Below are 13,641 nucleotides of genomic sequence, written 5' to 3'. Positions count from 1 at the left end.
GGTTCACATCTGAAGTAAGTAGTTGCTTATTTTCCATTTCGTGAAATATCATATACAGAGTTAGAATGTATTTCAAAGCTAAGCTTTATTGGGTAAAAGTTTGAAATGGGATTTCAAATCAGAACTACATTTGATAAAAATTGTAGGCTTTATTTCATCACTGGATGATATTTTTCCTTTCTTTTTTTTTAATGACTACTGATTTCTTAGCTTCCAAGTTGTCTGTTATTCACTGCAAGTTAGCATGAAGAGTTTCTTGTTGCACTTGTTGGAGAATTGGTAATGTTCTTGTTGCACTTGTTGGAGAATTGGTAATGTTCTTGTTGCACTTGTTGGAGAATTGGTAATGTTACATTATTAGGTAAATGTTTTTGTGGTAGCTTTACCCATACTGATTACTGCCCAATATCCAAAACTCCTATATTATCTGAAGGTTTTAAATTTCTTTTAGCAAAACGTCTAAATAGGTATGCTGAAAATATTAGTCTGTTCCCTAGTTTGTAATTTGACTGTTACAAAGGCCTTCGAGCTTGTGGTGTCCTTACAATTCCCAGTACAGTACTATACAAAAATCTCATGATTGTGGTCAGGACTTTTATGGACTTCAGTTAAAAAACTTTCCTAAATGCAATTCAAATTCAAAGTTTTGCCATAAGTGGAAAAGATTATAAAGAAATATCTTTAGTGCTTCATTTCTTCACTTGATCGAAAGATGTTAAGTCTGTTTGATTTGTATTTTTTCCACCAAGATAAATTGTAAATGACTTTTGATGCTTACTACCAATTTCTTTTCAAATGTATAAAGAACAAAGTTGTCTGGAAAAAAAATTTAAGTCACAACTTTCTCCCAGTTTGCTGTCCAACTTACCATCCAATTTTGCCCCATAATACAACTGTGGGGCTTTTTTTTCCATGGCTCTGAATAAAATATTTTGTTTACAACACTGACTTTACAAAATATTGACCTAAAGTATATTATGTCAAAAAAAAAAAAATTATAGTTTAGGAACACCTTAACTATTTTCACACCTCATGATCAACTGCGAGGTTCTGAATGTCCTCCTAGGCCCCTGCTCTGGCCCATATGGCCTAAATTGCCATGATACCCTAATTCTACTAATATAATCCCTTTTTTCAGATGGGAATTCCGCACAGAAGACTACGACATAGGCTTTGGAGTGACTCGCAAAGTTAAAAAGGGGGAAGAAGAAATTTTAGTGCCTATGCAGCGCGTCAATTCTCAGCTAGTGACCGAGGAAGGCTGCTTAACGTGTATGGAACCAGGAACATGTAAGTGTATGAAGTGTATACTATATTTGCCTTCGGTAATAATGTTTCATCATAGGAAGCCATGTATAGCTTGACCTACAAAGCATGTAAATGAATTTTGCAAATCAGTTTGTGTTTACATTGTAATTCTGTACTTGATATACAGTACTTGTAAGATGTTTCTACTTTATATATTTATAAATGTTCTTAGAAGGCTCAAGGAAGGATATGAACTCCTAAGGATTTTTTTCTCAAAATTCATTTCTTTTACAATCTAGTGCCAGGCTATAAATAGCATTCAATGAATTTGTTGAAAATACAAATATGACAGAGAGTTAAATGTTATAAATGATCAAAACTCAACCTCTTGATTAAGAATTTAACGGTAGTATTTCAGTTAACAAGAAGTGTGAATTGAAGAATTATTTGAAAGCATTTAAAAAATACTACAGTGGTAAAACCTGAAAGCATTTTCATATGCATAGTAACATCACATGATGTAATTGGTAGTTTTAGGCCTAGCTATTAAACTTGGAATTGGAAAGTTATGAGAAACTGGAAAATCATTTTGTGAGAATCATAAAAAAACTTCCATTTTCAATATTAAACTTACCCGATAATCATGTAGCTGTCAACTCCGTTGCCCGACAGAATTCTATGGAGGGATACGCCAGCTATCACAATACTAGAAGGGGGTGTACTTACCAGCGCCACCTGTGGCCAGGTACTCAATCATTTGTTGTTGACACCTCCTCAATTATTCCTCTGTCGTGCTTCCGGCTAGACGTTCTGGGATACGCTCATGGTCTTCGAGTTTATTCATGGATATTTGGTGAAGTATTCTCTTAGATTAACGGCTGTCGCATACTGGAATCCTTTTTATATTAGCTAGTTAGCTTTTATATAAATACTGATTAACGGTTAATGAATTTTTGCTTGTTTTTGGATCACCCTTTGACTTACTCTTTGAAACAAGATGTCTGACGTTTCGCAAGCTCCCTCCCATAGACGATGTAGGTCTTGCAATAGGCGTATTCCGAAGGTCTCGGTAGATCCTCACACCGCTTGTTCTGACTGTAGGGACAGGCCCTGTCTATTAGAAAATCGGTGTGAGGAGCGCGCCGGACTTTCGGAATTGGATTTTGTACGTCTTTTAAAATATTCATCCAAGTTAGAGAGAACTAGAGTTAGGAGAAGTTCTTCTCACTCTTCTATGTTTTCCTCACCTCATGATCCCCTACCTTTTCCTACCCCTGTAGTGGCTACCCCCGAACCTACTGTGTGCCCTCCGCCTGATATGTCAACTGTTTTGCGTGCTATTCAGGCTTTAGGAGATAAAGTAGAATCAGTGGTAAGTGACCATAAGTCTCTGATGGCCGAGGTTAAAGAACTGAGGGTCAAGAGTGCAGTGGGTGGAAATAGTGCCAGTGCTGTGACGAGTGCTAGTGTCTGTGCAGTGCCAAGTGCTAGTGGTGCCAGTGTGGTGCGTGAGGATTTTTCTGTGCGAGCCAGTCGTCCTCCCAGTCCGGGACCTCTTGCAAGCTCCCATGCCCAGGGGAGAAGCAATGTCGAAGGGCTTAAGGGTTCGACAGGCCTTGTTAGGCGCACAGAATTATCCTCGGTGGTTGCGGGCGTGTCTTCCTTAGACCGTCACTCCCACCTGCAGACGATTGAGCCCGTCTTCTCGTCCGCTGATCTTCATGCAGGGAAGAAACGTTGGTCTCAGGTCTCGAGACCGCTCAAACGTAGAGTTCAGTCAGCGAGTGCTCAGCCAGGTTGTAGTCATTGGCTCAGCTCCGACTCGCCTCTGTCATCGGTCGACTGTACTCCGCCCAAGAGGAGTAAGGTTCTGCCTATACAGACCCCGACTGTGACTTTACCTCAGTCTGTTATCGTTTCTGCCGACCCCAAGTGGACCCTGCTTCAGTCCATGCAAGCTCAGCTTTCGGACTTGATGCGTGAGTGTCGGGCTGAGAGTGTTGCACCGCCTACACTCCCTCCACCTGTTCTCGCTCCGCCTGTGCTCGCCCAGCCTGCACCTGCTCCGCCTGTGCTCGCCCAGCCTGCACCTGCTCCGCCTGGTCGCAGCACCATCTGCCAGGCGTACGATGTTGAACCACTTTCGGAGTTTGCTGTTCACAGTGTTGTTCAGCCTCAGCCTTCTTTAAGGCAACCCTTGCTTTGGGATCAGGAGAGTTACACTCTTCCTCCTCCTCCCCTTGCTGCTCCACCAGTGGTGCAACTCTCGGTTGGGGTACAACAACCTCTCCCCTCCGTGAGTCTGTCTGCTCAACCAGCGCTGCACCGAGTTCAACCCTCATCTAGGCAAGCTCCTCTACACCATGGACTTGCGCCTCAGGAGCCTCAGCTTGCGAGAACTTTACCTTGTTCTGCGCAGCCTCAACCTTCTCATGCTCCACTCATCTCTCAGGAACAGGAACGGACTACTCCGCCTCCGTCCTCCGCTCAGCTTGTGCAAGCCTTGGGTGCAACTCTTGCTAGGAGTCAACCTCCTTCACCCATGCACCTGCCTTCTGCTCCGTCTGTTGTTCAGCCTATGCAGTCTGAACCTCAGGTTTTCCCTCAAGTTGAGGAAACCTCTGTTATTGTTCCTACCCGTTCTGACTCTGCGGTTCAGCATTCTGGTCCTTTTGCTTCGCTACCTTCTGCTGATGAAGTGTCGGATGATGAGGAGGCACATCTTGATCCCTCATCAGACGTGGAGGAGTCTAAGCTTTCTCCATTGTCTGTTGATTTTAGAAAGGTCTTGGCTCTACTCAGGGAGCTTTACCCTGACCACTTCGTCTCTGCTGTTCCCCGCTCTCCTCCATCTGAGTTTTCGCTAGGCGTACAACAAGCTAAGTCGAGCTATACTAAGCTTGTCCTAGCTAGATCCTCCAAGAGGGCCTTAAGGACCTTAGGGGAGTGGCTTCAGTCTAAACAACACCTGGGCAAGACTTCCTTCATGTTCCCTCCAACGAAGCTCGCTTCGAAAGGTTGCGTTTGGTATGCCACAGGGGAAGCACCAGGCTTGGGAGTTCCTGCCTCTGCCCAGGCTGACTTCTCAAGTCTGGTGGACTCGCCTAGGAGGACTGCGATGAGACGCTCGAAGGTTTGTTGGACCTTCTCAGACCTGGATCATCTTCTGAAAGGGTTGTTCAGAGCTTTCGAAATGTTCAACTTTCTCGACTGGTGCCTGGGAGCCCTCAGCAAGAAAACATCTCCTGCGGACAAAGACTCTGCCATGCTAATTATGTCCTGCATGGATAAGGCTATCAGGGATGGATCGGGTGAGCTAGCGTCGTTATTTGTATCAGGGGTGTTGAAGAAAAGGGAACAACTGTGTACCTTCCTCTCAGCCAGCATTACACCGTGCCAGCGGTCACAGCTCCTTTTTGCTCCACTCTCAAAGTTCCTCTTTCCCGAGGAGCTAGTTAAGGACTTGTCGGCTGCCCTGATACAGAAGGACACGCACGATCTTGTAGCCTCATCGGCTCGTAAGTCTAAGGTTACCACCTCTGTCCCCAAGACTTATCGCTCCCCAGTGGCTGATACCCCGGCCACTAGGTTCATACCGCCCTTTCGTGGTAGAGCCCCCAGCCGAGGAAGCTCCCGTCCAGACTCTCACAGGGGCAAGTCTAGGAAAGGACCCAGGACATCTAAGGGAAAGCACTGACTCTCAGATTCTCCAGACAACAGTAGGAGCCAGACTCAAGATCTTCTGGCAAGCCTGGGAGAAGAGAGGTGCAGACGCACAGTCTGTCAGTTGGCTGAGGTACGGTTACAGGATTCCATTCTGCCTCAAACCGCCTCTGACCACATCGCCCATCAACCTCTCTCCCAACTACAAAGAAGAGGACAAGAGGCTAGCATTGCAACAGGAGGTGTCGCTACTTGTGCAGAAGAAGGCAGTGGTTATAGTCCGGGACCATCAATCCCCGGGCTTCTACAACCGTCTCTTTCTTGTGGCCAAAAAGACAGGAGGTTGGAGACCGGTGCTGGACGTCAGCTCTCTCAACGAGTATGTCACCAAGCAGACGTTCACAATGGAGACGACCAAGTCGGTCTTAGCAGCGGTCAGACAGGAGGACTGGATGGTCTCGTTGGACTTGAAAGATGCATACTTTCACGTTCCCATTCATCCAGACTCCCAACCTTTCCTGAGATTCGTTTTCGGAAAGGTTGTCTATCAGTTCCAAGCCCTGTGTTTTGGCCTAAGCACAGCTCCTATGGTCTTTACTCTTCTGATGAGGAATGTAGCGAAATTCCTGCACTTATCGAACATCAGAGCCTCCCTCTACCTAGACGACTGGCTGTTGAGAGCCTCCACGAGTCGTCGTTGTCTGGAGAACCTCTCTTGGACTTTAGATCTAATCAGAGACCTAGGTCTATTAGTCAATATAGAGAAATCTCAACTCATTCCCTCCCAATCCATTGTGTACCTGGGAATGGAGATTCAGAGTCGGGATTTTCGGGCTTTTCCATCGGCCCCCAGGATAAACCAAGCCCTAGAGTGCATCATGAGCATGCTGAAGAGGAGCAATTGCTCAGTGAGACAGTGGATGAGTCTCACAGGGACCCTCTCATCTCTGGCCCTGTTTGTCGAGCTAGGGAGACTCCACCTCCGCCCTCTTCAATTCCATCTTGCAGCTCATTGGGACAAGGGCTCGACTCTAGAAGCAGTCTCTATCCCTATCAACCAAGAGATGAAGACCACTCTCCGGTGGTGGAAGCACAATCTTCTTCTCAAGGAGGGTCTATCATTGGCCATCCAGACCCCCCATCTTCATCTCTTCTCGGATGCATCGGACTCGGGCTGGGGTGCGACCTTGGACGGACGGGAATGCTCAGGAGTATGGAACAAGGAACAAGGATTACTCCACATCAACTGCAAGGAACTGTTAGCAGTTCATCTTGCCCTGTTGAACTTCAAGTCCCTCCTGCTAGGCAAAGTGGTGGAGGTGAATTCAGACAACACCACAGCCTTGGCTTACATCTCCAAGCAAGGAGGGACCCATTCGAGGAGCCTTTACGAGATCGCAAGGGACCTCCTCATTTGGTCAAGAGGTCTAAACCTCACACTGGTCACGAGGTTCATCCAGGGCGATATGAATGTTTCAGCGGATCGCCTCAGCAGAAGGAATCAGATCATTCCCACGGAATGGACCCTCCACAAGAGTGTGTGCAACAGACTTTGGACCTTGTGGGGTCAACCTACCATAGATCTGTTTGCCACCTCCATCACCAAGAGACTTCCGCTTTATTGTTCCCCTGTTCCAGACCCTGCAGCGGTTCATGTAGATGCTTTTCTTCTGAACTGGTCCCATCTCGACCTGTACGCATTCCCTCCGTTCAAGATTATAAACAAAGTTCTGCAGAAATTCGTCTCGCACGAAGGGACACGGCTGACGCTGGTTGCTCCCCTTTGGCCTGCAAGAGAATGGTACACAGAGGTACTTCAATGGCTAGTCGACTTCCCCAGGACTCTACCTCTAAGAGTGGACCTTCTACGTCAACCACACGTAGACAGGTTGCACCCAAACCTCCACGCTCTTCGACTGACTGCCTTCAGACTGTCGAAAGATTCGCTAGAGCTAGAGGCTTTTCGAAGGAGGCAGCCAGTGCGATTGCCAGAGCTAGAAGAATTTCCACTCGTAGAGTCTACCAGTCTAAGTGGGAGGTCTTCCGAAGCTGGTGTAGAGCCAATTCAATATCCTCTACCAATACCTCTGTGATCCAAATAGCTGACTTCCTTCTTCATCTTAGGAATGAGAGATCCCTTTCAACATCTACGATTAAAGGGTATAGGAGCATGTTGGCCTCAGTCCTCCGCCACAGGGGTTTGGACCTGTCTTCCAACAAGGACCTTCAAGACATTCTCAAGTCTTTTGAGACGTCTAAAGAACGTCGTCTTTCCACTCCAGGCTGGAATCTAGACGTAGTCTTAAGGTTCCTTATGACATCTAGGTTCGAACCTCTCCAGTCAGCTTCCTTCAAGGATCTTACCCTCAAGACTGCTTTTCTCGTTTGCCTTGCAACAGCTAAGAGAGTCAGTGAGGTTCATGCCTTCAGCAAGAACATTGGTTTCACAACCGAATCAGCTACATGTTCTTTTCAGCTTGGATTCCTAGCAAAGAACGAGCTTCCTTCACGTCCTTGGCCTAGATCGTTCGAAATACCTAGCCTCTCCAACATGGTAGGTAATGAACTAGAGAGAGTTCTTTGCCCTGTCAGAGCTCTCAAATATTATCTGAAGAGGTCTAAACCTATTCGAGGACAGTCAGAAGCCTTATGGTGTGCCATCAAGAAACCCTCGAGACCCATGTCCAAGAATGGGCTTTCGTACTATATAAGGCTTCTGATAAGAGAAGCACATTCTCACTTAAAGGAGGAAGACCTTGCATTGCTGAAGGTAAGGACCCACGAAGTAAGAAAGAGCTGTAGCTACTTCGTTGGCCTTTAATAAAAACCGTTCTCTGCAGAGCATTATGGATGCAACCTATTGGAGGAGCAAGTCAGTGTTTGCATCATTTTATCTGAAAGATGTCCAGTCTCTTTACGAGAACTGCTACACCCTGGGACCATTCGTAGCAGCGAGTGCAGTAGTAGGTGAGGGCTCAGCCACTACATTCCCTTAATCCCATAACCTTTTTAACCTTTCTCTTGAATACTTTTATTGTTGTTTTTATGGTTGTTACGGTAGGCTAAGAAGCCTTCCGCATCCTTGGATTTGGCGGGTGGTCTATTCATTCTTGAGAAGCGCCTGGGTTAAAGGTTTGGTAGAGGTCCTTTAGTAGGGTTGCAACCCCTTGTACTTTGGCACCTTTGGGTTGATTCAGCCTCCAAGAGGAACGCTGCGCTCAGTAAGGAAGAAGAACTTTAAATAAAAGGCAGAGTAACGGTTCTATTCGACTTCCTTACCAGGTACTTATTATTTCATTGTTATTTGAGATAACTGTTATATGAAATTTGGGATACTTAGCTATCCTTTAATCATGTACACTGGTTTTCACCCACCTCCCTGGGTGTGAATCAGCTACATGATTATCGGGTAAGTTTAATATTGAAAAATGTTATTTTTATTAATAAAATAAATTTTTGAATATACTTACCCGATAATCATGATTTAATCGACCCTCCCTTTCCTCCCCAGAGAGAACCAGTGGACCGAGGAATAATTGAGGAGGTGTCAACAACAAATGATTGAGTACCTGGCCACAGGTGGCGCTGGTAAGTACACCCCCTTCTAGTATTGTGATAGCTGGCGTATCCCTCCATAGAATTCTGTCGGGCAACGGAGTTGACAGCTACATGATTATCGGGTAAGTATATTCAAAAATTTATTTTATTAATAAAAATAACATTTTTCATAAAAAATTCATTACCGTCCATAGCAATCATTCTCATTTACAGACGTAATCACCTTCGACAACGAATTCAGCTACGTGAGGTCAAAGAAAATTTGGTACACAGTCTACGTTGAAGCCGCATCATGAGCAAATACTATGAAGTTATGTGTGCCTGTGATACATCTTATTTTCAAGATACGCAGGAATGGTGGAAAAAAAGACTCTGTTGTTTGAGCCAGTTATTTATTCGTTGGAATAACCCTGAATTACCTCCTTAAGAAATGTTTTCAACTTCTTATGTAATTCTCTTGTAATTTGGAGACTTCTTCAGTGAAATGTGGTAGTAAGTTTCCTTACTACATTATGTAAATACAGTAGATCTTCATCTTTTTTTATTCCGTATTATATACATTCAAAAAAGATGTTGTTAACCACCATTCTTGTAATGATTTTATATTTTTTTCCTTACCAATGTAGATCTTTATTATCTGTGGTGTATGGTTTGACAGAATTTATCTCATTAAAGTTTTCCAAGCAAAAGTAGATTCCAGAGATTTCAACTTTCAAATAATCTCCACCATGTATGTTTATCGGTTGATTTCACTAAATCACTGATAATGAGGATAAAATACAGGGCTTATGGTTGGTACCACTAGTATTTTCTAAAACAAATATTTCTCTCAAAGCTGTGAACGTAATGTTAAAGAACTGTGGCACCCCATCATGCTCTTTTAAAATGTGCACTCATTTTATATTTAAAAACCCAGTAAGTAATTATTAACATATGGGATATCTAGATAAGTATTATCCTGCTTTCTTTCTATTTCATATTCATTATATCATTTAAGACATTCAATTGTTGATAAATCTTATTTCAACATAATACTTAGATTTAATGTAGTTAGTGAACAGGAGAGTTATTATGTCAAGTGATTATAGGTAATATTCTCAATGCATTAAGTAGGTATAATATAACACTTGAGAGAAATACTCATCACATGCAGTTTTATGCAAATTGTTTCACCTAAAGAATACTGGCAAAAAATTGCTCTAGACTGAAGTTTTTGCCATATATAATTTGCTTGTTCCTCCAAAGCCTAGTTTCTCAAATAAAAAAACATGTATTAGTGACTTTTCAATGGTTTCATGCATATTTATTTACAAGAAAACTTATGTTCTGTGTTACAAAGTCTCCTTGGATAAAATATATTTTATCTTAAAATGAATGAATGAGAAAATATATTTCTGCAACTACTTGTAAAGAGCAGTTTTCTTATGTGCGTGCAATGACTGTTTACGGAATCATTTTGAAATTGAATATTTCAATCTGTCGTCATAGGCTCAAAACTATAAATTTTTCACCAAAACTGTAACTCTATGACCAATGTACTTATCTGTCTCCTTTGTCTATGTTGTGTTTTGTTTGAATATATTATTGTTGGACATTGTTTTATAGCATTGTTTACATATCATCATATGTAAGCATGAAGTATCTTAAGAAGTTTTATGGCAAATAATCATGCTCTATCAATTTGTTGTGTCTGCGTAACAATATGAATATAACAAAGCAGAGTTGCAGCATGAGACATACTATTTTACTGCTTCATACTTATACAGTATCTGTATATGTTCGCAGAAAATGCATTTATGATATATTTTATCATATCCAGTGTCTGCAAATATAGTACAAGTTTCTTTTTTTCTTTTAGATTTTATGTATTGTTGAGCTCATCTGATGCTATGGAACTGATATTTAGAAGGAGATACAGTGCCTTTTCTTCTCACAAAAATATTAAGAAATGACAAAGAGCTAATGTTACTAATCCATATTTTCACTCCAAGCTTTACAGTATTCCCTAAAGAAGAGCATGTTATCCTCAGATAGTACGTGTTTTTGTGATTCTTTTTAGAAAGACTGAATTTTACAGGGTAACTTTAGAGATATCGTATTGTTTTTCTTCCCATCGAGAAGCGAGTTCTGCAGCTCTAGGTAAGATATACCGTTTGGTTTGATAGTTTACATACATAACTTTCTATTGGCTAAGATTATGTTGGGAGATGTACAGTGTTTCTAGCATATCACACCAAAATCCTTGAGACCCACACGAGATTACGCTCAATGGCAAATATCTTTTATATTTACAGTTTATTTTATGTAATTGTACATTTTCTTGGATGTATCAAAATACATCAGTGTTGTAAACTAAAATGTTAATCTTAGGGGTTTTGTCCCTACAGACATTAGGTATGCAACATTCAAACGTGAAACTTTTAAACACTTACGTATTCAAGATCCTTGTCATACTGAAACAAGGGAAAATATTTCACCTTGGTTCATTGTAAAATTGGAAGCCTTGACATATTAAAGTGTATCCTTGAACTTGCCCTATTATAGAATAAATCTTTGTAATTCATAAAGAAATATTTTTTACAATGTTTACATCTTGATATTAGGTTTAGATTGTAAGTTTTCATGGATGGTTTAAAGTATTCTTGAAACATTTTTTTTTTTTAGAAATTGTTGTGGATACAAAAGAACCATGTGCGATATATGTTATGCCTTTAATTAAAAAAGTATTATCATAAAATGTACTTTGTACTTCATTTGTTTAACCCTTATATGGTTTTTACTTTTTCATGTTAGTTTCATCCATGAAGGTAAAAGGAGACTAGACTTGTTTTCATCAGAAATTTAAAACAGTTTGTGAGTTCAAGTACACAAATAACCATAATGGATAACATCATCACAGGGAAAAAAAAAAAAAAAAAAAAACAGGGAAAACAGGATGAAGAGTTTTATGAAAGATAGATTTCTAATTCAGACTTTTCAGAGTTTTTGTAGAAGTCCTGTGGAAGTCTAAACAGATATGGCAGCTGTCACTTGGAAACCAAACCTACAAAACCAGAAGAAAATATACCATATTAAAATACAATAAAACTTTGGAAGCCAAAACATATTTGCAGCTCAATGCCACTTGGAAACCAAACTTGGAAACCAGAAGAAAGTATGTCATGGTTAGTGATTGTTGTATAAAATTTGTACACTTAGTTAACCCTGGACAGGTAGCGTGGCCAAACCCGCCCGTAACAGGTAGAGTGGTATCATATGTGTTACACTCCCTTTCGGGGGGGTTAACGGGAGGATACCAATTTACAATTTTTTTTTTTTTTTTTTATAGTTTACTAGTTTAAAGAGTCTACTTTCTACTGGTGTAGGAGAAAAAAACTTTGAATATAAAATAACACTGTACTTACATAAATACGAAAATAAGTATAAAAATACAATTTTTCCTAAATAACTTGCACTGGACACTTTAAAATAAAACAATGAACAAAAAACCACTTGGGTGCTGATACTAGAGTCCTGTGTGCACAACTTGACATAAAAAAATCGCCGATATCAGCAAAACTGCCAGATCTGTAAAGAAAAGGAAAAGCGGTTAATTTTTGTATACGCAAAATCACTACAAAATATTTGTGTGAAAGGAATGTTATATTTATAGTGGTAATACTTATTATATTTGGATGAATTTTTCCAAAAGTCATCTACAATGATCCCAGATGATGGCAAAACCTTAGGAATTATATATAGTTAATATAAACTGGGTAAAAGCTTAGTTCAAATGTAACACGTACCGTGCGCCATTGACGTAAAAAAATGTTATTTTCATTAGTAAAATAAATTTTTGAATATACTTACCCGATAATCATGTAGCTGTCAACTCCGTTGCCCGACAGAATTCTACGGAAGGGATACGCCAGCGATCGCTATACAAGAGGGGGGTGTACTCACAAGCGCCACCTGTGGCCAGGTACTGCAGTACTTCTTGTTGACACCACCTCAATTTTTCCTCGGTCCACTGGTTCTATGGGGAGGAAGGGTGGGTCAATTAAATCATGATTATCGGGTAAGTATATTCAAAAATTTATTTTACTAATGAAAATAACATTTTTCAATATTAATCTTACCCGATAATCATGTAGCTGATTCACACCCAGGGAGGTGGGTGAAAACCAGTGTACATGTATATCAAGAAGCTAAGTATCCCGTATTTCATATTATCAGTTATTCAAAATAACAATGAAATTATAAGTACCTGGTAAGGAAGTCGACTTGAGCCATTACTCTGCCTTAAATAAGTTCGTCTTCCTTACTGAGCGCAGCGTTCCTCTTAGGAGGCTGAACAACTCTAAGGTGCTGAAGTATCAAGGGCTGCAACCCATACTAAAAGACCTCATCACAACCTTTAACCTAGGCGCTTCTCAAGAAAGAATTGACCACCCGCCAAATCAACCAGGATGTGGAAGGCTTCTTAGCCGACCGTACAACCCTTAAAAAGTATTCAAGAGAAAGGTTAAAAGGTTATGGGATTATGGGAATGTAGTGGCTGAGCCCTCGCCTACTACTGCATTCGTTGCTACGAATGGTCCCAGGGTGTAGCAGTACTCGTAAAGAGACTGGACATCTTTGAGATAGAATGATGCGAACACTGACTTGCTTCTCCAATAGGTTGCATCCATAACACTCTGCAGAGAACGGTTCTGTTTGAAGGCCACTGAAGTAGCCACAGCTCCCACTTCATGTGTCCTTACCTTCAGCAAAGCAAGGTCTTCTTCCTTCAGATGAGAATGTGCTTCCCTAATCAGAAGCCTGAATAGTAAGAAACTGAGTTCTTAGACCTTGGAAAAGAAGGTTTCTTGATAGCACACCATAAGGCTTCTGATTGTCCTCGTAAAGGTTAAGACCTTTTTAGATAGTACCTAAGAGCTCTAACTGGGCAAAGTACTCTCTCCAGTTCATTCCCCACCAAGTTGGACAGGCTTGGGATCTCGAACGACTTAGGCCAAGGACGTGAAGGAAGCTCGTTTAGCAAAAACCGAGCTGCAAGGAACATGTAGCCGTTTCAGATGTGAAAACAATGATCCTGCTGAAGGCGTGGATCTCACTTACTCTTTTAGCTGTTGTCAAGCACACGAGGAAAAGAGTTTTTAATGTGAGGTCCTAAAAAGAGGCTGATTGGAG

General features: G+C 41.5%; 1 protein-coding gene across 1 annotated transcript in view; it reads left to right on the top strand.

The window, feature by feature from the left end:
• LOC137650205 (SEC14-like protein 2) overlaps positions 1–10,157 on the top strand; it is an 84,995-nt gene extending 74,838 nt beyond the window's left edge. Inside the window, exons 8-10 of the mRNA XM_068383392.1 lie at positions 1–14; positions 1,139–1,290; positions 8,683–10,157. The exon at positions 1–14 is cut by the window's left edge and continues 147 nt beyond it. Coding sequence (XP_068239493.1) covers positions 1–14; positions 1,139–1,290; positions 8,683–8,765 — 249 coding nt within the window. The 3' untranslated portion in view covers positions 8,766–10,157. The remainder of the gene's footprint in view (positions 15–1,138; positions 1,291–8,682) is intronic.
• Positions 10,158–13,641: the final 3,484 nt, after the last annotated feature.

Source organism: Palaemon carinicauda, chromosome 11 (assembly GCF_036898095.1).
Source record: "Palaemon carinicauda isolate YSFRI2023 chromosome 11, ASM3689809v2, whole genome shotgun sequence".
In the NCBI taxonomy this organism is placed as follows: domain Eukaryota; kingdom Metazoa; phylum Arthropoda; class Malacostraca; order Decapoda; family Palaemonidae; genus Palaemon; species Palaemon carinicauda.
This window is presented reverse-complemented; position numbering and strand designations above follow the sequence as displayed.